General features: G+C 29.8%; 4 protein-coding genes across 11 annotated transcripts in view; 1 reads left to right on the forward strand and 3 right to left on the reverse strand.

The window, feature by feature from the left end:
- Positions 1-449: 449 nt before the first annotated feature.
- On the forward strand, positions 450-26103 carry LOC126770094 (sugar transporter SWEET1). 2 transcript variants are annotated; one of them, XM_050489253.1, is made up of 6 exons: positions 450-649; positions 770-847; positions 925-1151; positions 1270-1445; positions 1519-1648; positions 26079-26103. In XM_050489253.1, the coding sequence occupies exons 1-5, from the start codon at positions 573-575 to the stop codon at positions 1624-1626; spliced, it is 666 nt and encodes a 221-aa protein (XP_050345210.1). In that variant the 5' UTR covers positions 450-572; the 3' UTR covers positions 1627-1648; positions 26079-26103. The 2 variants fall into 2 exon arrangements, with proteins under 2 accessions (XP_050345210.1, XP_050345209.1); XM_050489252.1 differs by lacking the exon at positions 26079-26103 and having other exon boundaries at positions 1519-3853.
- On the reverse strand, positions 3856-11986 carry LOC126769992 (uncharacterized). 5 transcript variants are annotated; one of them, XM_050489083.1, is made up of 7 exons: positions 11747-11986; positions 8332-8448; positions 7835-8000; positions 6994-7252; positions 6198-6489; positions 4872-5055; positions 4249-4567 (listed from the first exon to the last, which is right to left on the reverse strand). In XM_050489083.1, the coding sequence occupies exons 3-7, from the start codon at positions 7977-7979 to the stop codon at positions 4539-4541; spliced, it is 909 nt and encodes a 302-aa protein (XP_050345040.1). In that variant the 5' UTR covers positions 7980-8000; positions 8332-8448; positions 11747-11986; the 3' UTR covers positions 4249-4538. The 5 variants fall into 5 exon arrangements, with proteins under 5 accessions (XP_050345037.1, XP_050345036.1, XP_050345038.1 ...); XM_050489080.1 differs by having other exon boundaries at positions 3856-5055; positions 8332-8461; positions 11759-11986; XM_050489079.1 differs by having other exon boundaries at positions 3856-5055.
- Positions 12721-20564, reverse strand: LOC126769986 (uncharacterized). Of its 2 annotated transcripts, XM_050489071.1 has the most exons (5): positions 20421-20564; positions 16537-16817; positions 15765-16014; positions 14499-14802; positions 12721-13943 (listed from the first exon to the last, which is right to left on the reverse strand). In XM_050489071.1, the coding sequence occupies exons 2-5, from the start codon at positions 16787-16789 to the stop codon at positions 12738-12740; spliced, it is 2013 nt and encodes a 670-aa protein (XP_050345028.1). In that variant the 5' UTR covers positions 16790-16817; positions 20421-20564; the 3' UTR covers positions 12721-12737. The 2 variants fall into 2 exon arrangements, with proteins under 2 accessions (XP_050345028.1, XP_050345029.1); XM_050489072.1 differs by lacking the exon at positions 16537-16817.
- Positions 24563-27491, reverse strand: part of LOC126769997 (uncharacterized) — a 38129-nt gene continuing 35200 nt past the window's right edge. For both annotated transcript variants that reach the window (XM_050489094.1, XM_050489093.1), the window contains exon 10: positions 24563-26137. In XM_050489094.1, coding sequence (XP_050345051.1) covers positions 26112-26137 — 26 coding nt within the window. In that variant the 3' untranslated portion in view covers positions 24563-26111. The remainder of the gene's footprint in view (positions 26138-27491) is intronic.

A 27491-nucleotide genomic window follows, 5' to 3' on the forward strand; every position in this document is an offset into this window, starting at 1 on the left:
TCAAACATTTAACTCTGTACGTATATAAATTGTTAATAAGGTTGAACACAGTGTACTAAATATTTTATTACCATAAATATTTTTTTTTACTTCGTATACATTTTATGTAATGATAAAATTATCATGATCGTATAACATTTCTTTACCGACATTTCTACAAATAATGTCTACAAAAATAATAATAAAAATTACAAAAATCTATCGAAATGGTCGGAAGTATGAAATGTATATGTGGAAGTTCGAATTAAATATCTACTGCTAGCATCAAAACTGGCTTATGAAGTCCCAGAATTAATTAATGTATGGAAGTCAAATAACTATAACAAATAATATCGGCACAGGGTATTTAATGCAAAATAGAAAAAAAAATATAATGTCAAAATACAATTTTGTATTACTTAACATAATCTGTTTAACACAGAATATTTGATGACTGACGTTGGTCTAACTGACGTGCGCAATGCGCGTCAAATGTTTACATGTTACGTTCGGCGCAATGTTTTGTTGTATTTAAATAAATCAGTCAATGTATTGTTCCTTTTTATAACAAGTTATAATTTGAATTATAGAAAATGTACCTATCGGATTTAAAAAATCTTGTATCAAGCTTAGCAGTCATTACTACGATATTACAATTTTTATCCGGCATGTACGTGTTATGATGTTAATGAATTAGTTTTCCATATACAACTAATTTACATCTAAGATGCTGTGTAAATTACTTGTTATTTAATATCATTAATAAATTGTCTTTATCTTATTCTTTTAGTCTCGTTTGCAAAAAATATGTAGTTAATGGTACAACATCGGAATCATCGCCGCTACCATTCATATGCGGTTTTATATCGTAAGTAAATATATATTGTATCATGAGCTGAAATAGGAAAACACGAACTGCAATCACATTGCTTATTATTCTTACAGATCCGGTCTTTGGCTATTGTATGGATTAACAAAACAGGACAATAAAATAATTTTAGTTAATACTGTTGGTATAGTACTAATGGTCTCATATGTAATAGTATTTTATATTTACACTTTCAAGAAAACCACAGTATTAAGGCAATTTTTACTGTCAATTACAATATATGCCTTCACAATTGGCTATATGACTGTGGAGGAAGATAATGAAGTTCTTCTGAATAGATTAGGTTTGTATGAGTATATTATGCAAGCACACATACAAACACTATTATAAAACCTTTAATTTTAGTCATTTATTTTAAGTAATTTGAAAAAGAAATTAACTTAAATATAATTTTTTTGCAGGGTTATCAGCGTGTTCTCTTACTTTGTTAACAATTGCTGCGCCAATGATCAAGCTGTTTTATGTCATTAAGACAAAATGTACAGATTGTCTCCCTTTTCCAATGATATTCATGTCATTAATTGTGTCAAGTCTTTGGTTTGTTTATGGTATAATAGAAGAAGATATATATCTATCGGTAAATTATTTTAATTCTACTGAATTATTAAATTTTTATTATAATATGTGTGTGTAATTTTTTATTTTTTTAGGTACCAAATTTTATTGGTGGTGCTTTAGCTTTGGCGCAGCTGTCACTGTTTGTGATATATCCTAGTATTCCATCTTCACCTCTTATATCTAAGACAACTTTAGCTTAATTAAAAAAAAAGAAGAATCAAGGTAAATAGTATTTTTCAATAACTTTTAGTAAATGTAATTATTTATTAATACATGCTTAAATTTAACATATGACAAGAGTTTCAAGTTTTCAAAATGAATCTCAAGCTAAATATATTTCTGGAGTCATTTTGTTGACAAATGTTAGAAAAAAAATGCAAATAAATAAATATTTTTTCTTTGAATAAATATGTATTATACAAAATAGAAATCAATATGAGGATTTATGCATAAGTTAAAATATTATAATTGTTTTCTTAAATGAATCTATTAAGCTAATATGTATTTGTTTTTATGTACATGATAATTTCCCATTATTATATAGGAATTAGTGACCAACTGAAGGTTGATTTTTGGCCAAAGCCCACATCGAATAAACGGCTCTCGCCACAACATTCGGCTGATACCGAAGGTTTAATAACCCTAAGAAATTCAGTTCAACATTTAGCTAAAAGTAAATGAACTATTATTTTTTAAGTTTATGACATTTTTTTCTGTAATAAATTTAACGAAATGATTAAAATTACCTTGCATTTTGTTAAAAATTATAACACTTCACTAAGTTTCAGTTTCAAATGAACTCTTTCTAAACTTTGGTCAATCTCAGCTCAGTTTTGGAAAATTGAGACACTAATAGACATTCGGCCAAACTTACGGCTTTGGCCAAAATCGAAAGGTTTCGGTTGCACACTAATAAGTTTAAATTTTTAAAGACAGTCATATTCACTGAAAGTTCAAATAATAGTATTAACAGTATGCTTTCTATTCAGTAAGATAAATTAGTCATTGATTTGGTCTCGTATATGTATAAGATTAATTATATAAAAGCAACTATACCTTAAACCCATAGTCATAGAGAATGGACAGAGCTTCTGACAAGCTGACTAGTCAAGACATTAAAAAAGCGTGTAAGAGACTATGGTCTACTATCAGTACAGTAAGTGTGTAGGTACTATATACTTTATATTGTTGCGTTCCGGTTGGAAATGTGAGGGTGCCAGTCTAACTACAGGCACAATGTCATAATATCTTTGTTCCCAAGTTCGCTTCAGGTAACTTTGCGGCTCTGTAGTCAAAATTATACGACGTCAACATTCAGACGACTCTGTCTTATGCACTCGTTTATCGTCGGCGCGATCTAAGCTGGCCGGGCTGATGTTCGGGCTCTAAAACAGTCACGAAAGGTTATACCTATGTATGCTTCCGACGCTTGTATCCTGTGCGATTATTACAGAATAGTCTTATTTATTCTTTGAAATGTGTTATTTTTTAAAGGAAGGCTGTCTTTTTTATCAAAAATAAAATTTCTTATGTAATTAAGGTATGAGTTATTGTCTAATTTATCAAAAATATTAATTTTTTTTCTATACTAATAAATATGTTCGAATTTGCGTCCTTTCCTGACGCTTAATTTCAAAGCTTTAGAGATATAACTATGCTTAAACCCTAACTGATATTAATTATAACAATATTTGTTTGAATGTATTGATATTGTAGCAAATATGATTTTTTAAGATTGTGGAATGTCAAAACATAATTTAACGTTAACCTTATTAATAGAACAACTTTAGTTAATATAATAATAGTTCAAATTATTTATATTTATGTTAGTATTTATATGACATTTAAAAAATGTTATTGAAAAAAGATCTAGTATATCTATACATATTTTTAATGTTAATAGCATTAAATTAGCGATATCCGTAAAATATTTGAACAGCTGTAAAAGTATCAATGTTTAAATTGGTAAAAATAGTCAAATTTTATTTTGCACAATTTAGTCAAAAGCCATGTATTGAAACTTCAAATGTTTAACATTAAAATTGAAGAAGAAGTATTTGAGTGTAATTTTGAGTGATTTCGATTGTTTGTAACATTTTCACGCTTCAACTATTCAATCAATCAAAAGGGAATTTTGCATACATACTGTCAGGGATACGGAAAAGGACATACAAGACCATAGTAATAAATAAAAAACAGAATATATTATCTAATGTGGTCCACATAACAGTCCTCTTGCCATGTTTATTTTAGATTTAAATAATTATGGTGCTTAAGTCATTCATATTTATTAGATATCTGAGTAATTTAATTTAATGATTTTCTCGTCTGATTACGGTTGTTTATTTAATTTTTTTACATTTAAATGTGTACGTATTTAATATTATGTATTAAAAGAATTTTATTTTGTTGAAAATAAAACAACTACAAATTTTTTAGTGTTTAATTTTACATTTAGCTATTTTTTCACAGACACAATATGAACGATGATTTGGTTCAATAACACAACTGCCTCTAGTGTTATAACTTGTTATCGTATAAGTAGGCTGCATGATACTCAATTCTCCATTACGTTTTACAATCGTTGCTTCATAGCCGATGTTGCCTGGCGTCATCACTAACGCTAATACAAAATAAGTACTGTTAAGAGATTCGTCGCGGTACGTGTGCGTTCGTAAAATAGTTTTTAAATTTAACACTACACATTTCATGCACGAAGTCGTCTGTATATTTTTTGTTTTATTTTGTAAATATTTTACAACTAATTCAATACTGTGTTTTACGTCAATTTCAGTTCGATTAACACTTTTCATTTTATGACACGTGCACCATTTTTCGTCGACGTTTGCGTCTGCGCAATTTCTGTATGGACTTATTTCATTAAAAATACTATCACAATTTGGACATGCTTCGGAAGCAATTTTATCTGTTGACATTTTCGACCTGATCATTACGTCCCATAATGTTAGATGTAAATCATATGGCGTTATTAATCGATTTTGATTAATTTCTAAATTTATATATTCTTGTAGATATTTTTTTCGAAAATCCTCAGGGACCCATATGAATAGCATTGGTAGACGTTCTGCATAATATGATTCGACTTGTTCTCTCATTTTCCCGTACCGCATTCCATGATCGCTTAAGAAAAATATTAATGTATTGTTCATGACGCCTGAACTGTTAAGTCTAATAAAGTAATTCACGATTCCATCATCAATAAGTTGAGGTTTATTTTCTAGATTATGACTGTATGAATTAAACCAAAACATTCCAAAAAACTTTTCGTCTTTGTAAGTTTCTGAAAACGCTGTAGCGTAATCAAGGATATGATTCGGCGATGCCATCTTCTTCGTGCATACTAGATTACCATACGAATGTTCTCCTGTCAGAAAGAGCGGCCGTAAGTAATGATCGGTGGGTGCGGATTTATATCCGTATTTACCAAATGTGTCGGGTAGTCTTAAGTAGTCTTCACCAGTGGCGGTTACGTAACCTGCCTTTTGAAATTTTGACCATATAAGCATTTGGTTACATTTATCCATACCCGATGAGCAGGCTCTGTATATTGTTGACATGTTCTTGCCAGTCAATAAAGACATTACATTCGGGAATGTGTTGTATCCTACCTGAAAGTAATGACCATCACATTTTTAATTAAAGTTTTAATAATTTAAATGAAATCATCAAGATAAATAATAATTTCGGGATGTATGTAATGTATTGAACTCAGCTGATATAAAAATAAATTAGAAATATCCAACGAATGGGAATTGGTACAGGTTATTTATTTCAGAAACGTAAGTTAGCTATATTTTTGTATGAAAGTAATTAAGAAATAAATTTCTGTAATATTTTAGTCAATTAAAAATACCTATCAGTACGTACCTTATTACTAATTAAAAAATTATGAATTATGTAATATAGAGAATATTACATAATTCATAATTTTTTTTTGTTTTTAGAAGTACGTAAGATTACTTAAATAACTTTCTGCATTTTATATCTCGAAAAATTTAAATAGCTTCAATTTAACAGTTAAAATTAATTAATACCTTTTCTTATTTTGCCTTTTTATTCTAAAAATACTGATATACAGAATTCAGAATACATACAGCGGCCATTTTTCTTTCTCTGGTATTAGAAACATTAATAAAAACTCATCTAATTAATCTGGGAAATATAAACAATAATAAGAAGATTAACTTAATACAAATGAATATGAAATAAAATCTGGTACCGAGATTACGTCACAATAATCTTAATTTTCAAATTAGTAATATATTAGTAAGTATAAGATATTTTAATTATATTATACCGGACGTGAAATCAAAGTTAAAAATAATGATTTCCTCGTCCACTTTATCTTAAACTATGGGTGGCCAAAAAGCTCATTTTAGCGCCTCTATTTCCAGGTGGGGCCAATTCCACTAATTTATAGTGGTTACGATATATTCCTGACCCTATTCGGATCTAACTACGACCGATCGGCAACTGGATCGTTGTACAGTAGGAAAACGGTTAAACCGCATTACCATTCGATTGCGACAAAGTAATAATTTGTTAGTAGATTTTTTCCTCCTGTGACATGTAATGGTGACAGCGAACCAATCTACCCGCAAAAGCATCTTAGGAAGAGCGTCAGCTTTTTTTTTTCTTCAAGCAGCGTTTTTTTATTGCTTCAAGCAGCTTCAACATTAATATGATCAAGCGCATGATGATAAATAATTTATATTATTTTTACATAAGATATATCTAGGTATCTTGTTACCTTTTGGTATCCTCTATAGTCCAACCAATTGTGTGTTAACATATAATCAGTTGTTTTTGGCATACTGCTGTAAGCGCGACCTCTTGACATGGTATCCATTCCTAATATTAAAATGTTCCAAGATCTCTCGTCGTCCCTCTTTTCATAGGGTTTTTTTATTTTTTTTAGTATTGCATATGCGTCTTCATAAATTAACACTTTTTTAGCTGCATTAAGTGTGCATTTCACGGTTATTACTTCCTCTTTTAAAACTGTCTCCGTTCCATTTTTGAATTCTTTACAACTCGAATATCTAAAAAAGATATTTGAAATGAAACGTCGTAATGTCAAATTGTGTTGTAAATGAAAAAAATCTAAAATATGCTATCTTCAAATAATTATTGTGACGGCTACCCTCGAATGTACCCACCTACAGGGCACACCAAATTAATGGCTTGTTTAAGTTAACAAATAAATTTGAATTATATTATTTATATATTTATTTATAATATTTTAATAAAAAATAAGTAGTACACTAGTAACACAAGGAATATTTAAGTTCATTATTAAATTGTCAATTAAGAACAAGGTTTGTTTTTCCTTATATTCTTTTTATTGTTAATTGAACATGACATGATTTTTTAGTAATTGATGACTGATGTATTAAATTTCAGTGCCAAGATAATATTTATGAGTGATTATTACTACTTATCGCATTGACATGAGTATAATATACTTAGTCGAGTTTATATCAACGGTAGCATATTTTTTCACTCTTATAATTTCGTAAAAACTATATTTAGCTTAAAATGCATACCTTAATGAAGTATAATCTAACTTCCCTGAAACATTAGACGGTCCAGCGAATTGGTAGCAACATGAATACTTCTTCTTTGTATAATGTCTCATTTTTATTTCATCGATTGTAAACATTAAAATATCATTAGATTTTTTCTTAATAAATATTGTTCGTTCGCCACATGTTTTCTTGGCATCATTCGCTTCATTGAATTTCATTGTTTGCATATAATTGGGTATGAAACATCCAGGTGTGTCGATTAAAAAGTCTTCCGTACCTGTAATGTTATTAGTTGTAAAACATGATAATGATGATGAAATCCTTCGTACCAATTTTTCCCGCGGAGGCCGTTCTCAAGAAAAACTAGTCAATTGTGCAGGACATAAATATCGTATTGCACAGGCCTGTCAAAGCAAAGCATTTGTACCCCGCTATCACTCTTGTAATCCGATCGGACAGCTAATCCGACACGACCGGATTTTTCCGACGGATTTCTGGAGCATGGAAAAAAAACTGCCATATTCCGCGCTGTTACTGAGAATTACTCGTCGAAATTTTCAATAACCTTTAATTAACCTGATCCAAGGATCTAAATATCTGCTACTAACCACTACTCTAACGACTAACTAACAATAATAGCAAAGAAAAAATCAAACAAACCTACTTTCGTTTCATTTGAGTTGTGACATATGTAAATAAGCATCTAACTAATGGTTAGTATTTAGATTCTACCGATAAGAATCGACGAGAAATTATATAACAAGTTGTAAAAAGGCATGCCTATTGAAAACAACAAAATTGTAAAGAGGATACAAAATTTTCTTTCTATACTTTTATTAAATTTCATATATAAACTTACCATTGTAATACTGTATAAAATGTTCATGTGTGTATTTTTTGATGGGCTCACTCGTGCCTATGTATACCTTGGGATATATAGTGTAAACTATAGTCACAACTAACGACGCCAATAATAGATTTTTAAATATTTTTACGTTATGCATGTTTCGGGCGTCAACGTAACACTGAAATATAACAAAAAAATGTATTTATTTTACAAAGATATAACTCTATATAGCTATAAAATAGATATTTTGAAGATTAGATGCTAGAACGAAAATAATTTATAAGAGGTTATATGATGGTGATAACCTTTCACTGGTGGAGGAAGCGTCTATAGACTTTCTGAAAACAGACTCATTGAAATACTCGAATGCGTCAGATATTTATAGTGGATATGCCCCACGTCTCTGATGACGGATGTGTGCTAATCTGCTGGTTTCCATTGTTGAGGTGGCCATCCAGAAGAGTAAAAACTGGAGGATTTTTTTCGAAAATATTGATAAGCAAATATACCTGAATCTGGAGTATCTCGCAGAATGTCTTGTGTTACATCTTCATTCGTTTCTGGTAATTGATCGCTAACCAACCAGGTAACTTTCAGTTTTATATTTACATCTGTCCATCCGCAATCTGTTGGTGACATCTTTGAATTATGTGTATGTCTCCAAAAGCATGCAATAAAAGTGTCACCACTTTTCACTTCATCCGCACTCACGTGCGGATAGAGGAATACATGCGATATAATCAGCGCTCATGTATTTCTAACTATCGTATCGGCTGCCCTAGGCGCCCTATATTTCCTGGGCTACTACTATGCTTTTAGGAAATTAGTATTACTTTTTACTGGTGGTAGGGCTTTGTGCAAGCTCGTCTGGGTAGGTACCACCCACTCATCAGATATTCTACCGCAAAACAGCAATACTTGATATTGTTGTGTTCCGGTTTGAAGGGTGAGTGAGCCAGTGTAATTACAGGCACAAGGGACATAAAATCTTAGTTCCCAAGGTTGGTGGCGCATTGGCTATAAGCGATGGTTGACATTTCTTACAATGCCAATGTCTAAGGGCGTTTGGTGACCACTTACCATCAGGTGGCCCATATGCTCGTCCTCCTTCCTATTCTATAAAAAAAAAAAAAAAATTAATTACATAACTGACCTAAATCCTAAGAGACACATCACATGAATGTACTAATGAAATGTAAGTAATACCATGGAGTGCTCTATATTTACAAATAGGACATAGCACTGGGACTGGGTAACTATTGGGAAATGGATACATATTATATAAAGGCCGGACGTGATAAACTATGATAAAATAAGTACATAAAAGCAATGATTGTAATTATATTAACAGAAAATGATTAAAATTATTTATTTTATTCATGCTAACTATTTATTTTGTTAAAGACATATTTTTTGTGCCAAATAATTTGTGTCTATTTTTTTTCTCTATTTTTTACGTCATTGCTGTACTGATATACCTACATATATGGATTTATAAAATATTTATATTATGTCTCATAGAAACTATCATAAAACCCAATACAAAGGTCAAGTCTTTTTTATTTCAATAAACGTTAATTGATATCTATTAAACACTTATACAGTGATTAATTTTATTTAATTCGTTTCTGTCTAAAGTAATATAAAATCCTAAGGAATGACGTTATCCCGTAATAATAAAAGATGTTTGTCCTACTTATAATATACTATCGCTTTCCCGTGGCTTCGCCCGCGTCAGAATTCCTAACTACCAATATGGGTAAAAGAAATCCGTACGTCAATTTTCAAAGTGGTTTGGGTTGTGAGTCAGTCGTCAGTCAGTTATTCTGTTATATATAAACGAGGTACCTATATTTTAAAGAATTGCAACAAGAAGGCTGTCTGCGTTGTTATTTACCAATCACAATAGATTTTTATGAATAATCTGTGTTTAAGGTCGAGTCGAAAACCTTCAACATTTCTATAATAAGTAATATATATAGTGAGTTATTACTAAATAGTACATGGTTGCTTTATGTATAAGAGACGTTACATTGTTATTAATTACAATGGCAGATCATTCAATTAATAAAGTTAACGTAATGTTAAGTAATCTATCACATACCAAGGTTCAGGGTGTACTGACAATATTAATGTACTGCTATATATGTATATCTAGTAGTAATATATAAGTATTTAATATTTGTATGCAATAGTTACATTTAGTTTATAGACTATAATCGAATCGATAATCTCTGGCACCACTGAACATATTTTTATATTATTTTCACCATTAGAAAGCTTCTTCATAAAGAACAGGCTTTATTTTAATAAAAAAAACTGGGTGCGACCGTGAGATCCACACGACTAACTTCTCAGAGGTGAGAAATAAAAAAAACTATTTAATATATTTTCAGCTACATACGAACATAGGCACATACGTATATAAACGCATACAGACATTTCTATAAAAACGTTATATTTGGATTCTGGTGACCTTGAAACGTAAAGATTTGGAAAAATTGGGGATTCACAAAATGTAATGGGGCCACCATTACATCAACTTCTGTCTAAAATCTTTATTTAATATAAAAGCGTTACACTTACTATTTATTGTATACATGTATCTACTCTACGCGAACGAACCAGCGGGCACAACCTGTTTATTATATACTAAACCTTATAGAAGTTATGTTATTTTATAATATAATACTCAAATCGATGCAATAAATTGTTATGCATTTACACAATAAATAATTGGTCGTTTATACATTCCTTCTCAACCACCGACGATTGCACAGTACTGTGTTAGTATGTGTTTACATCGCGAAACCGATGTTATTATGGTGTTTATTCGCCCAAACCTTATCAAGAAAAGACTGCTATTTTAGTGATAAGATCCCCTAAAATAAAAGATAAATATACTATGTAATGTTAAAATAGATAATCCCGAATGATAAAAAAGGCAGATAAATAAATAGGGCATTAAATTTTTTTGATAGTAAATATTGCCTTCGAAAACATAACCTTTAATACAATTAGTCAGTACATTAATATTCTAAGTATATTAACCCCCATCCCTCTGGGATTATAAATTAATAACGTATAATAATAAACAGAGTATTCGACGATGCTCTTGATACAAGACCAAACCTTGACATTGCTAATGCGCTGCCAACCGTGAGAGCTACATATACACACATATGTATAGTACTGAAATTCACTGGATTTAAATATTAAAATATACAGATTGAATAGGTAGCTACTGAACAAATCCGCAACGCAAGAAAGCAATGCCTCTAATTTCTAGGCGTAAAATAAATCTGTAGCCAGTTGAGTCAAAAGTTGGAGTATGGAGGATGGAGATCGAGATTGCTCTATTACTAATGCAAGGTTCAATAATTTCAGGCACAAGGGTTTCATTTGGAAATCGACTGAATTATCGCATTGAAATTAAACGAATATTCCCTTATAATTTTAATAATGTATTTAATCTATCTAGATCAAGTCAAGTTTAATTATTTTGTTGTTATAATTTTAATAGTTTTCTAAGGTTAGTTTGTTGCAAGCTGAAGCTACAAGAACCATTACGTACATTATTTTAACGTACCTTACAAATGTTTATTTATTTATACCCAGAATTTTAAAATGTTAAATGATAAAATATGATATATGATAGGAACATGCTTTTTATCATCCTGTAAATAAAATTGTATAGTCTATACTAGTGTTGGATTTCATTGTTTTAATAAGGTTAATTAAACATCACAATCAGCACAGCTATAGGTACAAATATAAATTTGTTAAACATTATATTTATATGAAAACTAGTTTTTTAGTAACATTCACTATCTCACTTTTATCCCAATTAAACTTTTTTTTTTATTTCATTTTTAATTTTGCATTTAAAATTATAAATAACAATTTTTAAAAAAATATCCTTACCTTTATAAATACTATGAAAATTATTGAATATACAAAATAAATCACTACATTATCCTATAATATTATATAAGTGAAAAACACAAAACGCACTTTATCACTTTCTCATTTTAAAAAGGACACGTCCATTTTCATTTATTTGTTGCAAGTCTTTTTTATTTAACATCAATCTGGAATTCTTTTTTCGTAAATGTAATACATATATACTGTATAACTATGTAGAAATAGTACGTCCGTTATTACAGATACATGATAATAGACTGGGCAGATCATACGAGGAAGATATGATGCAGTGAATTAAACTGGGAAAACATATTTTTTTAAATTAATTATCTCACTCCAAGAGCATAGCTAAACAGTAACTGGTATTAGGTAAACAGTATGATAGATTATTTCTGTTATAGGTAAATGAAAGTAATTATATTTGTTAACATAACAAATATAATTACTTTCATCACGGCTATATCAGAAAAAAAATATTGATAAAATGTATCTTGGAAATAATTAATTACAAAAAAATAAATTAATATAAAAATGTTTTATGAGTGCTTGTACTACTAAATGAGCCGTAAGTATTCATAATATTATTGTTATTAAATGATCCGGTTTCACTTACGTTTAATGATTGAGGAATGCTTCATATCCTTACTTATATTATAAAGTTTGTTTGTTTATTTGTTTTGTTACGTTTTCACTGCTCAACCGTTTATCATGAAATGTTGCTTATATATTACAGGGGTATAGAAAAAGACCTAACATCTCCCTCACAAACGTGAGCGAAGCTGTGGAAGTAATGTGAAAATGCTAATTATAAAATAGAAACAAATTTTGAAAGTTGTAAAAATAATTTATTATTAAGAAAAAGAACTCAGTCATTTTAGTCAATTAAATTATAAAAGGTACATAAATTTATTGTTATCACAGTTTGATTTAATACACTTTAGTGTTTTTTACTCTTACAACATACGACCTGTAAATTAAAGTAGAAAAATACTTATAGCATTGATTTTATTCGACAGTCAAATATTTTTTGGCACACACAGAAAATTCTGTCTTCGTGGTTAATTGCGCAATCACCAAAACCTTTATATGGCGATATAATATTAATGGAACCTACAACACTCATATTCGTATTTTGTCGTGAAACGATAGCTTCATAGAAAATATTTCGTGGTCTCATAGAAAAAGCCACTACATAATATAAGTTTACCTTTTTATCATCAAAATAGAAATGTATTCGGCTCGTATTTTGCAGGCCAAGATTCATACAAGTCCAACATTGTTTTGTTTTAATATTTTTTATTTTACTTTTTATACGTGCTACTACGAAGTACACGCTCTTAATTCCTTCCGTATCTTCAACGTCAAGGGGATACAATTTGTGACAACTACACCACTTATCATGAATGCCAACGTCCTGGCAAGTGCGATTTGCACTTATAATACTGAATATACTTTGATGTCTAGCAGAATAGTCGTATCTCTCCGATTCAGTTACATTAGATAATTCACTTATTTCATATAGAGTGTCAAATAAATCGTAGGGCGTTACCAATCGAAACTGGTTTATTAAAACAGCTTTAACCTTATGGGGATAATAATATTTAAACAATTCTGGTATCCATAAAAATAAAAAAGGCAAACGATCGTCATAGTATGATTCTACTGTGAGTCGATGTTCACCAAAACGAATGCCGTGGTCGCTTAGAAATATTATAAATGTCGTTTCTAACGCACCCGTATAAGTAAGACGATTTAAAAAATCTTCTAAAAGTTGGTCTACATCCTGTGGATGGTTGTTTATATTATGACTAAAGGAGTTCATCCAGAAAAATCCAAAGAAAGGTCTTTCCCTGTAAGTTAAAACGAAGTCGTATGCATAATCTAGTAGCTGCTGACCAGACGATACTTTTCCAGAACACAACAAGGAATGATTATTTTTTTCGTATTCCCCGTTGAGAAAAAACGGTCGCATATAGTGATCGGTGGGTGACCCGCGAAATAAATAGTCCCTACTGAAAATATCAGGCAATTGCAAATAATCTTCACCGTAAGCTGTCACGTAACCAGATTTCTTGAAAATGCTCCAAATAAGTAAATCATTGCACTTGTCCATCTTCTTTGAACATTTGTTGATGATATTCGACAAGTTTCGACCTGTTAAAGCTGCCATCAAGTTCGGAAACGTGTTATCACCCACCTAAAATATCAATGTTTTTTATGAGTATATTAAACATATGCCATGCCAATAAAACATATAATATATACAAAAAATATTAAATTTTATTTAATTTTTTCGTTAGATATACATTCATCATACTATACTTATTATAAAAAAAATTAGCTTAGTTACGGATTGTAGATTTAAAATAAGAAATATTAATTACATACTTTGAGAGAAAATGCCAAAAAATTAGTGTGTTTTACGATAAAAATATTTAATGTAGGCAAAACGATCTAAGCCTACGCACGTATGATAACGTAATCATACAAAGTAAACAAAATACATTCGTCTGATTATATTGAACTTCGTATAAATTTTCTATAGAACATAATAAAAAGCACATTTACTTGTATCCATTGTGTCCCTAAATTAAAATCAAATTGTAAAATGTTTCAAAAATATATTTTTCTATTGTAAACCATTGATTTCAAATGTCTTTCTCAGCTTGAAATGAAAGTAATTTAATTACTGATTATTGTAACAATTTCAATTACCAATTACAATAATACAAATACTCTAGTTTTACTCTACCTTATGGTATCCCCTAAAGCCTGGCCAGACATTGTTTTTTAAAAATGTGACAGTTCGAGTCATTGTTTGAACAAAACGAGACAAAGACATTGAATCCATTCCTAATATTAGCACGTTATATTTCCTGTTGTGTTTCGTCGTTTTAATTATGTTTGTCGTATTTATTTTTCTGCAGAACGCGTATACGTCTTGATAAATGAGATGTGATTTATTATAGGCATTAATTTCGAAGCACTGAACATTTATAAAATCACTCTCTAGTAAAAATATTTCGCTGTCCTTTATATCTTTACATTCTGTATATCTGAAATAAATTAAAAATATAAATATATCTCGCTAATGCATATTACATATACAGACGAAAACTTCTTTTGTCGGGAATAATTAATGACGAGCCGGTTGACGTGGTTGGTAAGATACCTGCCTTTCACGCCGAAGGTTGTGGGTTCGATTCCCACCTAGGACAGACATTTGTGTGCATGAACATGTCTGTTTGTCCTGAGTCTGGGTGTAATTATCTATGTAAGTATGTATTTACAAAAGAAAAGTAGTATATGTAGTATATCAGTTGTCTGGTTTTCATAGCACAAGCTTTGTACAAGCTTAATTTGGGATCAGATGGCCGTGTGTGAATATTGTCCCAAGATATTATTATTATATAATTTATTCTTACGAACAATTACTACAAATTAATTAAAATTTACATGCTTAGTTTTTAATTACATAACGCGTATATACAATAAGATATAAAATAATAATAATATCAAGAACTTTTAAAATACTAAATATATTATTGAAATACACACATATTTGTTGTTACACTTCAAAATAAAAAGTGTTTTAAGAAATATCATTGAATAATTTTGATGCTCCAGGCTAACACTATTATTATTAAGCAAATTAAATAAAAGTTATAAGACATTAGAGTTTGATTTCATGTTAAGGGTTTATTTTACGTTTGGACGTGTCAATTAAGGGGGCGCGCCTCTTTAATTGCTTAGATATACTTTATTTTATTTTTATTTTATTAAATTATTAACTGGGACGCAAAATTCGTAACTTAAGTGCAGTAATCGCTAAATCAGTTTATGGTATTTTTTAAAACTCATAGATAGTTAGGTGTTTTATTTTATTATGTATTTTAAAAGAGGTTTTAATAAAGATATTATAGAAAATAATAAGAGGTTTATAATACTTCAATAGGTTAATCCAAAGAAGTTGCAGGACAACTTCGATCTACTTTAAATTTATCTAATGTTAACTCACCGGAGCTTCCTGTGCTCAAAGCGCGGTTTTGTCGATCTTTGAAAGAATCTATAGCAACACTTGTATTTGGATGTTCTTTTTAAATATTTTCTCATATTTTTTTCCTTAATCGACACTCTTATTTTAGAGCCTTCAACTCTTTTCAAATAAACAGCTCGATTTCCACACGATCCTCTCTTCCATTTTTTTACCGATGAATAATTTACCATTGCGACCGGGATACGGCAGCCTGGTGTGTCTATCATCTTAACTGAAATTTAATTATAAAGATATACTATAAAAAACTATATAATTAAAAATATTAAGTAAACTGTTATCAAGATCTAAATTTTTATTTTTTTCACCTAGATGATAACTTAAATTGTTGAAATGTAACATCAAGCACATTTGGCTCATTTCGCATACCTACAAATAAAAATATAATTCGTTTCGACTAATAAATCAATATAAGTCCAATTATGACATATATTGAACGAATCTTGCTATGTGTCTTGGATTGCAACGGCATTGATAAATTTTTCAAAATCGTTATTCTTTAAACTAAATTTCATAAATAGCCATAATAGCTTTAGATTATTTTAAGTGTTCATCCACAAAAATTTTGGGAATAATCTTAGAAAAATTAGATATATATGTGCTTGCTAAAATGATTAAAAAATAGTCATTTAGTATCCATTCGTCGCATGAAAATTTTATATTGTATTCAAAGCGAAGCATAATCGATTTCAAACAGCATATATTTCGGTTCTAAAAATACATGAACAATAAGCACCTTGTTTTGTCTCTTCGAATTCAAGAGAATCCTGGTCATTGTCGGAAATGTCTTTGTAAATCTCGTTTAATGGTATGTGCCTCATGGGTGTATCGAAATTCCGTTTCGTACTCGATGGTTGTTGTAAAATTGAAATATCATTTAATTTGTGATAATTTCGTGCAAATGAAAAATGATAAAAGTGGTACACTATAAGTATGAAGAAACACAAACAAATCGTTACCATCCATAGCGTTATTTTTACTGATTTCATATTCAGTTTTCTCCTTAGCTTTTTGAACCTGGAAAGCAAATTCATAAAAGAATCATAAATATTTTTTTTCGTAGATCTACATAGTTATTCAAAAATATTTTGATTCTATTATAATACAATTATTTACAATTAAATATAGAATCATAAATAGAAACTTGAACCAGAAGCCTATATAAAATGTACATTTATGTTATTTTTATGTTATGTAATAAATATTAAATACATTAATTATCTTTTACAATTACAATTTTTTAATTAATATTTGCTTCTGTTTTTGTATTGTAATCTAAAATTATTAGGCTATTAAGACATTGTTCTTTTAATATTGTCTGTATTGCTAATCAAAAACTTTTCTGTACAAGGTGTTAATTTTTTTTTTGAATTCTTCTTGAAACTTTATACATTCGTGTTGTGTATTAAAATAATATTCTTAAGACGAAGTTATCGTTGGTGCATTTCGTGTGTGGAGTGCACTATTAACTTTTATATATAAGGGTATTTCGTTTTAGTAAAAAAATACTAAACTTTATTATAAAGATCTATCTTATTATGCTAATACATATTACAGGCCCTGTTGTTTTCTTCTCATGTTTATTTAAATATCTTGTAATATCACTAAACAACTGAAATATATACAATAATATGAAAATTCAATAATCAACAGGATTGGTATATTTCAAAACATTCAGCGTCAACAGCAATGCGATCTTACCGTACGCGTTACCTATAACTTATTTTTTAAACGTTTCGAAAAAAATCGTTAAAAAAATCCAAAAGTTGAAATTGTGATTATTTTTTATTTTACGTTTACGATATTATATATTTTTTATATATTCTACATAATAAATGCTTAATCCAGGTTTATCGGATTTTAAAAAGTATAAAAGATCTCCAAATAATAATTGCTGGTTATGCAAATTTATCGTAAGTGGATGCATTTTGATAAAATATTTGTTTGCTACCAATCCAGAATTGTGTCTTTGGATTGTGAAATTTAGGAACATCTGTAATTATGATGTACAAAAGCTTTTAATTAATCAGTAATGTATATTCTACGATTATTTATTTGCTTATGATTAATACCTATTTATAGCGATGTGTTTATATATAGATTTTATTTTTATTTCCTTTTGATAACACATGAATGAACGTCTAATATTATGCAAATTGGTTTGTTGGTATAATAGTGACAACAAAATTGTTATCACAGAAATAAATTGTTGTTTTAAAAATTTGTTTATAATATTACTTCGTTGCAAATTGCAACCACCGCTATTGTGCTTCTAGTTTACGAGCAGGAATAATTAATTTTGCGAGTAAACCAAACGTTTAGTATTTTTTGCCAAATTATATTACGAAATTAAAACTGGTAAAAATGTTATCACGAATAAAACATTACAAAGCTTGAGTGACATTTTTAAAAAAGTACCTGTCATTCTGAAGATTAAAAAAACATTAAAATTATCATATTATGCTCCATTTACAAATGGTAACACTTTTAACTTTTACAATATTTATAGCAAAATAAAAACTGAAAAAACATAATTTGATAAAAGTTCTATATTGGCACATTACCTTAAGGTAAATACTTAAATCGAATCAAAAGATAAAAAACTTTGTATAACTTGGTCCCACCCAAAGAGTTCGATTTACAAGCATATCAGATGATTTTTTTGATAGGCGGACGGGCAAATGAGCCCTCTGATGTTAAATGGTCACTACCGCCCATATACATTGGCGATGTAAGAAATATTAATCATTCCTTACATTGCCAATGCGCCACCAACCTTGAGAACGAAGATGTTATGTCCCTTGTGCCTGTAGTTACACTGGCTGACTCACCGCTCAAACCGGAACTCAGCAATACTAAGTATTGCTCCGTGGCGGTAGAATATATGATGACTGGGTGTTACCCAGACGGGCTTACGGTATTCCAGGCTATAAAAGTTTGATTTGCTGAAGAGCTGTTTTTTATGGTTTAAATTCCATTCAATCATTTTATTAAGAAAATTCATTCTAAAATACTTGATTTAAATAGGCCGTAAGGCTAGTGTTGTTATTGGAGAAAGAATAGTATTGTTGTAGACGTCTATCTTACGTTCTTTCAGAATGCGTCGATCTTATTTTTCGACAAGTTCTGACGTCATTCAAGCATTACTCGTTTCATGTAGATATAATCGACTGGCAACGATTTAATAGTACTAAAAAAAATACGTTTTTGGCTGTGCCATTCATATTTGCTTATGCTTATGTATTATGAATTCTTATTATAATATAATAAATATATTTTGACATTCACTGAAATATATGCTTTCGGCTTCTATATAGATATAAATAAATTTAATTTCTTTTAAAATACATCGTTTAAAATATATTATCTTTTTTATTTTTCCCCTGCAATATATTATAATGATTTTGTGACAATATATTATCTATAATATTAATCAAACCTTCTTCATATCTCAAGATCATTTAAATAGCAGTAGAGTTAAATTATCTCACCTGGGACGACCAAACTAGACATACAATTATTAAAAATTTGCACGTTGCTTTAACTACTTGATTAAATCACGAAGTATTCACGAACTTCGAAGGCCATTATAATAAAAACTAAGGACGGATTGTACGCCACTAACCTTGATCCGGGAGTAATGAAACATTTCAAAATTTTAATAGCAGCCGTAAACTTATGTTTAAATCGTTCCATAGAGTTATGTTTGTTAAGCAATGACTTCGTTAACACAGTAGCCAGTGAGAGGCATATATGATATTGTTACGATCCGTATATATTTTGTAAACATGATCGGCATTGTTAATATTTTTTCGAATGAAAAATTCCTAAGTTTACACGCGTGCATGCCATCACTTCTGCATATAAATCCAATGCTTTTTAAAACTAATTGTGCTGTTATTTGTAATAGAGATGCTGTCAAGGTAAAACGATGATGTGTGTAAAATGCGTGAGAAATATTATATTTTAATATCCCACGTCTATCTAATAATTCATACTTCGAAGTTCGTGACTAAAACTTTGAATACCTATTTATGTAAACAAATTTTACTTGTACCTATATGCTTAATTAAATTCTTGCTTGTGTTATTCATATTATATTTAAATAAATGACTCAAACGTAGGATTGTAGTAATTTCTTATACTTTTGTGTCTCTATATTTGTTGAACTATTTCGTTGCAAATTCACAGAATATTAAGAAAAAAAATCTAAATTATCGATGATTCAACAACCTCTATTATAACTGACAAATATACTAATAAAACCTACAGATTTTCATTTCCCTAATCATTTTAATTGTTTTGAATTATATTTTTTTATCCCGAAAAATGTAACAGAACGAAATAAAAGAAATTCGAAGTAAATAATTATATTATTGCTATTTCACGTAAATGAAAACTTAGATACATGTTTCACGAGCTCATTTAATAGTTTCATATATTTCATAACTATATATGTCACTTGCAAATAAATTGACAGATCCAATAAGCTAAGATTAATATTAAAAATCAGCGTTAATATATTTAAAATGTTAAATGTTACATGTTTATCTAATTATAGTGCAAAAACGAAATGTATCTAATCGAATTTTAAATTGATATACAACCTACTGTACTTACCCATTTTGCTCTCAATTCCAGAAGTATTCACCATTGCACAGATCTATTTAGGTCTTACGTATTTAAGGTCATTGTATCCCATTTTTCAAGTATATCCAGCTATGTTATAACCCTTCTCTTCTTACCCTGAGACAGAGATGTGAGATTCAGACGAGTTACGTCAAATTCAATGCTTCAGGAATAAGGTTACTGCGCATGCTCGAAGAATCTATATTGACATCTCAGCCTAAGGTATAAGCAGAATAGTTTTTTTAAAATACGCCGTACAATAGCATATTGGCACACTTTTTTTCTATAGACGTCAAAGACTGCAATAATTTATTTTATTAATAAGCTTTTTCTTTAATAATAACCTTATCATTATCTCATATTTTTAATTTTTATTTTCTTATAATCAATGCAGCTTTAAAGGATCTAACCACTATTATTTAGTTATATATAAGTAAAATTGAATGACAAAAATATTTAAATATAAAAAGTAAACGCTTTTATATTCACGACAAATATACATCGATATAATATAGACATATACGTATGTCATTTTTCTTAATATGACCTTAAAGTTTTTCTTCTCTTCGTCTAAAATTAAGTTATAATCTCGATTTACAAATAATTTCCGATTTATGCATAAATGTTGCTATATAAAATAACATGTTAAACATAATGGAGTTCCGAAGCAAATCAAGGCATTAACAACAAAAAAATTCAAGGCAACAGTCTGTAAATGGTTTGTGCAACACGTTTTATACTCTACTAACGAAATCCTTAAACTAAAACCAACATCGTGCATGTTATCGACTTACGATACATTATTTGATGTGTGATTCCTCTAAATTTTATTATTATTGTTATCGATAAGCAATCAAATTAAGACATTTCACGTTTATGTTCTGCATTGCTATTCTGTAAGAACTCACTTCATTATTTACCCGTAAAATGTTGACGACCAACTATGGGGATATACCATTTTGATGCGTGTGTTCTAGAAATATTATGATTATTATGGACAACGTATATCATTTACAGTTGCATATAAATTACAATTCTGAGTAGAATTCCCTACTTATTTGGTATGTCGATAATTTTCCTTTGATTCCTCATCACTATAAATGGTAACCAGTTGTGCTATGGTAATAGCCGTAAAATATGTAGGGACATATTAAAAACTGGCTATCATCAGTAGTACAGCTATCACATAGTACTACTTAGTGGCCATCATAACATGACATGACATGGCACAAAGCTATCGCCGGTTGGGTTAGTTTTTTAACTCATGTCATGCAAAAAAAGCCTTATAATGTTAATCTTTGACATTATTTGCATTGAAATTTTTATTATAGTATGACTCCGTTACTTATATAGTTGTTATATAATGTAACATCGCATGCCTGAAGCGGCTAGACATTTATATACCTATATGTAATAATCAAGGCAATAAATAGTTGTAACTCGCGGTTCCACCCGCGTTTTACTACTCCGTCCCCTTGTCAAATCAAATCAGTTGCCGTTTATCCGTTTTCCTATTTTTTTAATTTAACTATCGACTATTGGCATAAAAGTTAACATTTAAGTTTAACACAACCGTGTATGTTTAGATAATATCGGTTCGGTTCCGATCCGAATGAATGTCGTCGGATTGGAATTGAATCGGTGACGTATCGTAATCTATCGTAATAGAGATGGCCCCTAGACAATGAGTGCGTTCGACATACGAACTTTTTAGCCTCACATCTTAACCGTACAGATAATTGTCTCTCTTAGTTACACTTCTGTTTTAATTAACCTTAACAGACGTGTTCAGAAGATCATCAGATATAAAAAGGCTGTCAGTAGTTTGATTTTCTTTATATATCAGTTGTATGTTTTTATAATCCAAGGAAATTGCTTTCCGGTCGTGGTGTAACTTAAATCATTAAAGTGATAAATACTAGAGATGGACAAAATATTATTTATATTATGTTCTCGATACATATATTCGTATTCAGTGCAATATTAGCTAACATGCCGAATAAACGTTCATTAAAGTGTTGCCCCATGCTTATCTGGCGTGCTACATTAATCCAATTGCATCAATCTTACCTTTTTTTTTAATTCCCATGTCCCTTTGCTTTAATACACATCTGCAAAATACATAGTTATATAGAAAAAATACAAACAAGTCAATATATTTCGTAATCAAACTCTTGACTCTAAATTATTTTGTTTGTTAATTGGACAACTGCCGTTTCTTAGATCAGGTCCTAGCATTTAACTGTCTCGCAGGTCGCAGCATAACTCGAATATAATGGGTATGTCAACTGCCAATGTCCTGCATATTACTTACTGTACTATGCCTATGTCTTATACGCTTATCTTTATTTTGTTTATAATTCATTATGCGCTCATCGATGAAGGTAAACTTCGTAATGAGTCAACATCAAAGTCTAATTGATGATGATTTTGAGAATTAGTCATTGATGATTATTGCTTGTATATAATAATAATAATTATGTCCTCCAGACCGATTTCGGCCACGGCGGCCAATCTCAAGAGAGATTAGCCAACAGTGCAGGAGATATTATAGTGCACAAGTATGTGCGCAAACACAGGTGCACTCTCTATTCCCTAGCCTTCATAATCCGATGGGACGGCAATCAGACATGACCGGAAAAAGTTCAGGTGCAGGACCAACAGCTTTACGTGCTTTCCAAGTCACTGGAGTGTACACACTTCCAATTTCCAGACTTTCCGGGCTGCTACTGAGCATTTTCTGACAGAAAAACCCAATAACTTTTTATTGTCCCAACCTGGGAATTGAACCCAGTACCTCCGCGTCTGCGGCCTTACATCAAGCCTCTAGACCAACGAGGCAGACTTGTATATATTCGGAGTCAAAGCTAATTTCTATTATCCGTTAATACGTCGCCACTCTAGGATAGATATAAAACATTTTGCTTAACATTTTTTATTATTTACATTGCAGAGTAATAAGTAACAGTCTGTGAACAGTGTGTTTACTGGTGGTAGGGCTTTGTGCAAGCTCGTCTGGGTAGGTACCACCCACTTATCAGATATTCTACCGCAAAACAGCAATACTTGATATTGTTGTGTTCCGGTTTGAAGGGTGAGTGAGCCAGTGTAATTACAGGCACAAGGGACATAAAATCTTAGTTCCCAAGGTTAGTGGCGCATTGGCTATAAGCGATGGTTGACATTTCTTACAATGCCAATGTCTAAGGGCGTTTGGTGACCACTTACCATCAGGTGGCCCATATGCTTGTCCACCTTCCTATTCTATAAAAAAAAAAAAGAATGTCCCACGGCAGGGCTAAAGCCTCCCATCATTTTCCTTTTGGAGAAGGTTTGGAGCAATTCGTTTACTCCAATAACATATGTATATATATATACTATTATAAATTGAGGATATCAAAATGCAATGCATATTTAAAAGTATTATAAGATAGAACCTCAATAATTCAACATAGCATCGCATTAGTCGCTGGTGCGATCCTGCCTTCTTGTCTATTGTCATGGCCACTTCTAACTAGGAACTTCGGGTTACCTATTCAATTTAGTAATGAGTTTTTTAATGTGTAAAATACTACGAAATAAAAGACGGTTTTAAATAATTTATTTATTATAAATATACTTGTTCGACATTCACACACACCAACACACTATAATACAACAAGTTACACTCATTTCCACACATCACTGAAATAATAGAATACAACGTACTTATGTATATGAACAAAGTCGACATCCTCGGCCTAACAAGGAAGAAAATAAAGGTTATTTGTAAATTTTTTTAATCTAATAGAATATATCAGTTATTGTAGATGATACAGTCTAACCATCCGAATAGTTTTATAGCCATAGACAATCAATGACAATAAAATAATTAAAGTGTGACCAAAGGATGTGACTGACGTATTAAATCATTTTATATTGTAGTTTATCGAATAAAAATTATTATAAAATTAATTTCAATAGGTTTTTTTGTATTTTGTGTTCTAAATAATGAGTCGAAGTTTGTAATTCTAAGGTCTGGTGAGCAAATTATTAAAATTAAAATGTAATGATTAATAAATAATTTAGTAATAATTATGCTTAAAATCAATAACTTGCATTAACAGCTCAGAAAATAGTTACGTATCATAAAAAAGAGACTTGTGCTGCAATGTAGTTTTAAAATAAATTGTTAATTTTAAAATGAACAGTAAATTTGTTCAAAAGTAAACTTGTAAAAATAGACTTAGACATTAAAATATGTATGTACAGTAATGTGTTATCTAAAATCTTATTATCTAAAAAGTTTTATAAAATGTAAAAGTGCAAATAGAGGCGGGTTTTAAATAACATTTTAACTTGACATATATATATATAGAGAATTACGGGGTTGCTCATAAACGTTGTTCATCGGATGAATATTAAACCATGCTGTTCTCTTCTGCCGAATGTCAAATCTATAATGAGAGAAAGAGAAATCAGTGTTTAACTAAACAGCCGCTAAGCAACGGTTAAAAGTAAGGTTTATAAACGAATGATGAAGTTATAAGTAACACTAAATGTGTAAAATTACGTTTTTTCTTTAAGTTTTACAAAAAACAATATTGAAAGTGAAAACAGAGAGTCGCATGTTTCTGACTAATGTTCGAGAAGATTTAGTGTATATAACTATAGCGATATCAATTATTTAGCTATTCACGTGTTTTATTTCGCTAAAAGAGACGTATTTCAAGTAAAGAAAAATCATACATGCTTATTAGTTATCCCAACAATAGCTGATGACTTCCAAGGCCGATTAATTCAATCTTTGGAATGAGTTATTGTTTTAATTTTCTCTTTTTTTAGAAGACTACATTCTGTGTTTATAAATTCGATTAATTCTATTGCGTGATTGATTAGTTTATTGCAGTTGCATACCATCACCCCTATAATCATATCTCAGTCTTATTGCGTGTGACTTATGATTATTTATAAGTTAAGATAACCCCAAAAAGGCAATTAAGTAACATTATGATTTATAAGTTTCTATTGAGCAAAGATTGCATCGGATATAAAAAATCGTAGATGTATGTGGTAGTATATTAGGAAACGGAAGTGTGTCTTAACCAAATATAGCGGTGTTCGTTATTGTTTGTTAGTCAAAGAAAAAACAATGCGAGAAAACTAGCATTTTCTAAGAATAAATAATACACAATTCACAGTGACTTTTATAGCTGTGTGAATAAAATTTTACCTTTACCTTACAGAAAAGGGATACAGGCTATTAGGTACATAATAGAACGTTATACCTTCACAAAGATCTAAAAATTTATTTTTTTCAATTATTTTAAAAATAGAATGCCATGGACAATATTCTAATAAAGGTATGGTTCTTAAATCAAATTGTCTTAATGTATTTTTTCATAATTGATATAACTGGCAAAATCACAATGTTTTTATTTCCATTGTTAACTGTTGTTGTCTTAATATTGTATTTAGCTAGTTTAATAATTTGAGAAGAATTTAGAAGCAAAATGATGAAATCCTTATAAAACATCGCTGTTATAAATACGATATAATTATGTAATCTTAATTGTTAGTGAATTGTTCATTTCTTAAAATATGAAAATGTTCAATAGACTTTACATTATATTGAGTGCGATGATAATTGAACAGTTGAGATCTTTTCAGGTATAATTTATCCTTGGAGTTATCTTCGTGATTTCATGGCAGAGGTGGTGCTGAACATTCTGGAAATAAATATCATTTTAATTAATACTTTATTTATAAATGTAATATTGTGGTTTTTTTTTTAAATTTTTATCATAATTTATGTTTAGAATTTATAATATATTTTGTTAAGAACAAATAATCATAATTCTCATCGGAGACTAGACAAGTGCACAAGAGAAATTATAGCGCACAAGTGTATGTGCAAACTCAGATGCTTTACCTGCATACTGCTGTGCCGATTACTCTAATGCTCGAAGTTATAACATTACGCTCATAAAACTATGCGCACTGCTATGATTTATTCACTAAAGCATGTATATCTGTTATTGTTATATAATTATTATAGTAATTTATAAAATAAAGTATATTGTTAGGAATATGTCAAAACTATAAAAAGTACTAATTGTCTATGATCTCATCTTGGTATCTTCTATAAAATTGAAGAGAAGAGTATTCACTCAAGGCTGCGTGTAAGCAAGGGCTGTCAAAACAAAGACTAAAGACCAATAATAACAATAATAGATATATGTAACCAAATCAAAGTACTATTTATACAAGTAAGAACTCGCTCTCCTTAAAAACCTTAACGGTTTATCAATTAATATTATATCAAAAATTAAATTTAAAACCCAAATATAACAATACTTTTTTTAAAGTGTATTGAAATAATTACATACAAGTAACGGTCAAACATTGTGACAAATGAGCTATTGAGGTGCGCTAAGGTATTTAGGACGTGTTTGGGCAGGTGGCAGTTGTTCTCTAAATGGATATTGCCTAGGACCACCTAGTAATGTATTCAAAACTTTTTACTCAATATTGTAATTTCTTTCAGGTGCATTCAATGACCCTAGATGGTATTAAAAGTATTAAAAATAATTATAATTAGTAGATATCTATATTACATTTTTAATTGTTTTTATTAAAATGTTTTTATAATGTACTACAAGATTGTCTGAAGTCGGAGCTAGTTAGACGTATCTATATTTAAATAACTTTGAATCTTTATTACTTTACCCACCCTCATATAAAAAACGGTTATGACGTTTTCGTATATAAATATGTTTTAATTCTTATATTGAACTATAGATGAATATAATAAAAATATCTTTATTTGTTCTAAACTTAAATATGACAGTTAGTTTTATAAAATATAATACGAAACAATTTGGGTTCGTTAATCCAAGCTTTCAAGCCATTTCTTTTTATGTTTTTAATAAACGATTAAGTAGTTATTAAAGTCGTTTCGTGACCATATCAAATGTAATAGGATTTCGAACTGAAGGATTAATAAATATGAATTGATATTTTATTGATTTTTGCATTGTGCTTATTAAATCGTCCTGGTTTTATAATGACACGGTATATTGT

Source organism: Nymphalis io, chromosome 8, assembly GCF_905147045.1.
Source record: "Nymphalis io chromosome 8, ilAglIoxx1.1, whole genome shotgun sequence".
In the NCBI taxonomy this organism is placed as follows: Eukaryota; Metazoa; Arthropoda; class Insecta; order Lepidoptera; family Nymphalidae; genus Nymphalis; species Nymphalis io.

What these genes read in the sequence shown, in the direction of transcription:
- LOC126769992 (XM_050489080.1), bottom strand. Translation starts at nt 7,979, where the DNA reads ATGCATAACGTAAAAATATTTAAAAATCTATTATTGGCGTCGTTAGTT. An exon ending in TTAGATTATACTTCATTAAG is followed by an intron (nt 6,490 to 6,993) that starts GTATGCATTTTA and finishes TATCTTTTTTAG; the next exon opens with ATATTCGAGTTGTAAAGAAT. An exon ending in ACTATAGAGGATACCAAAAG is followed by an intron (nt 5,056 to 6,197) that starts GTAACAAGATAC and finishes CATTACTTTCAG; the next exon opens with GTAGGATACAACACATTCCC.
- LOC126770094 (XM_050489253.1), top strand. Translation starts at nt 573, where the DNA reads ATGTACCTATCGGATTTAAAAAATCTTGTATCAAGCTTAGCAGTCATT. An exon ending in TTACAATTTTTATCCGGCAT is followed by an intron (nt 650 to 769) that starts GTACGTGTTATG and finishes TTATTCTTTTAG; the next exon opens with TCTCGTTTGCAAAAAATATG. An exon ending in AGTTCTTCTGAATAGATTAG is followed by an intron (nt 1,152 to 1,269) that starts GTTTGTATGAGT and finishes ATTTTTTTGCAG; the next exon opens with GGTTATCAGCGTGTTCTCTT.
- LOC126769986 (XM_050489071.1), bottom strand. Translation starts at nt 16,789, where the DNA reads ATGAAATCAGTAAAAATAACGCTATGGATGGTAACGATTTGTTTGTGT. An exon ending in TTTGAGCACAGGAAGCTCCG is followed by an intron (nt 14,803 to 15,764) that starts GTGAGTTAACAT and finishes AATTTATTTCAG; the next exon opens with ATATACAGAATGTAAAGATA. An exon ending in GCTTTAGGGGATACCATAAG is followed by an intron (nt 13,944 to 14,498) that starts GTAGAGTAAAAC and finishes TTGATATTTTAG; the next exon opens with GTGGGTGATAACACGTTTCC.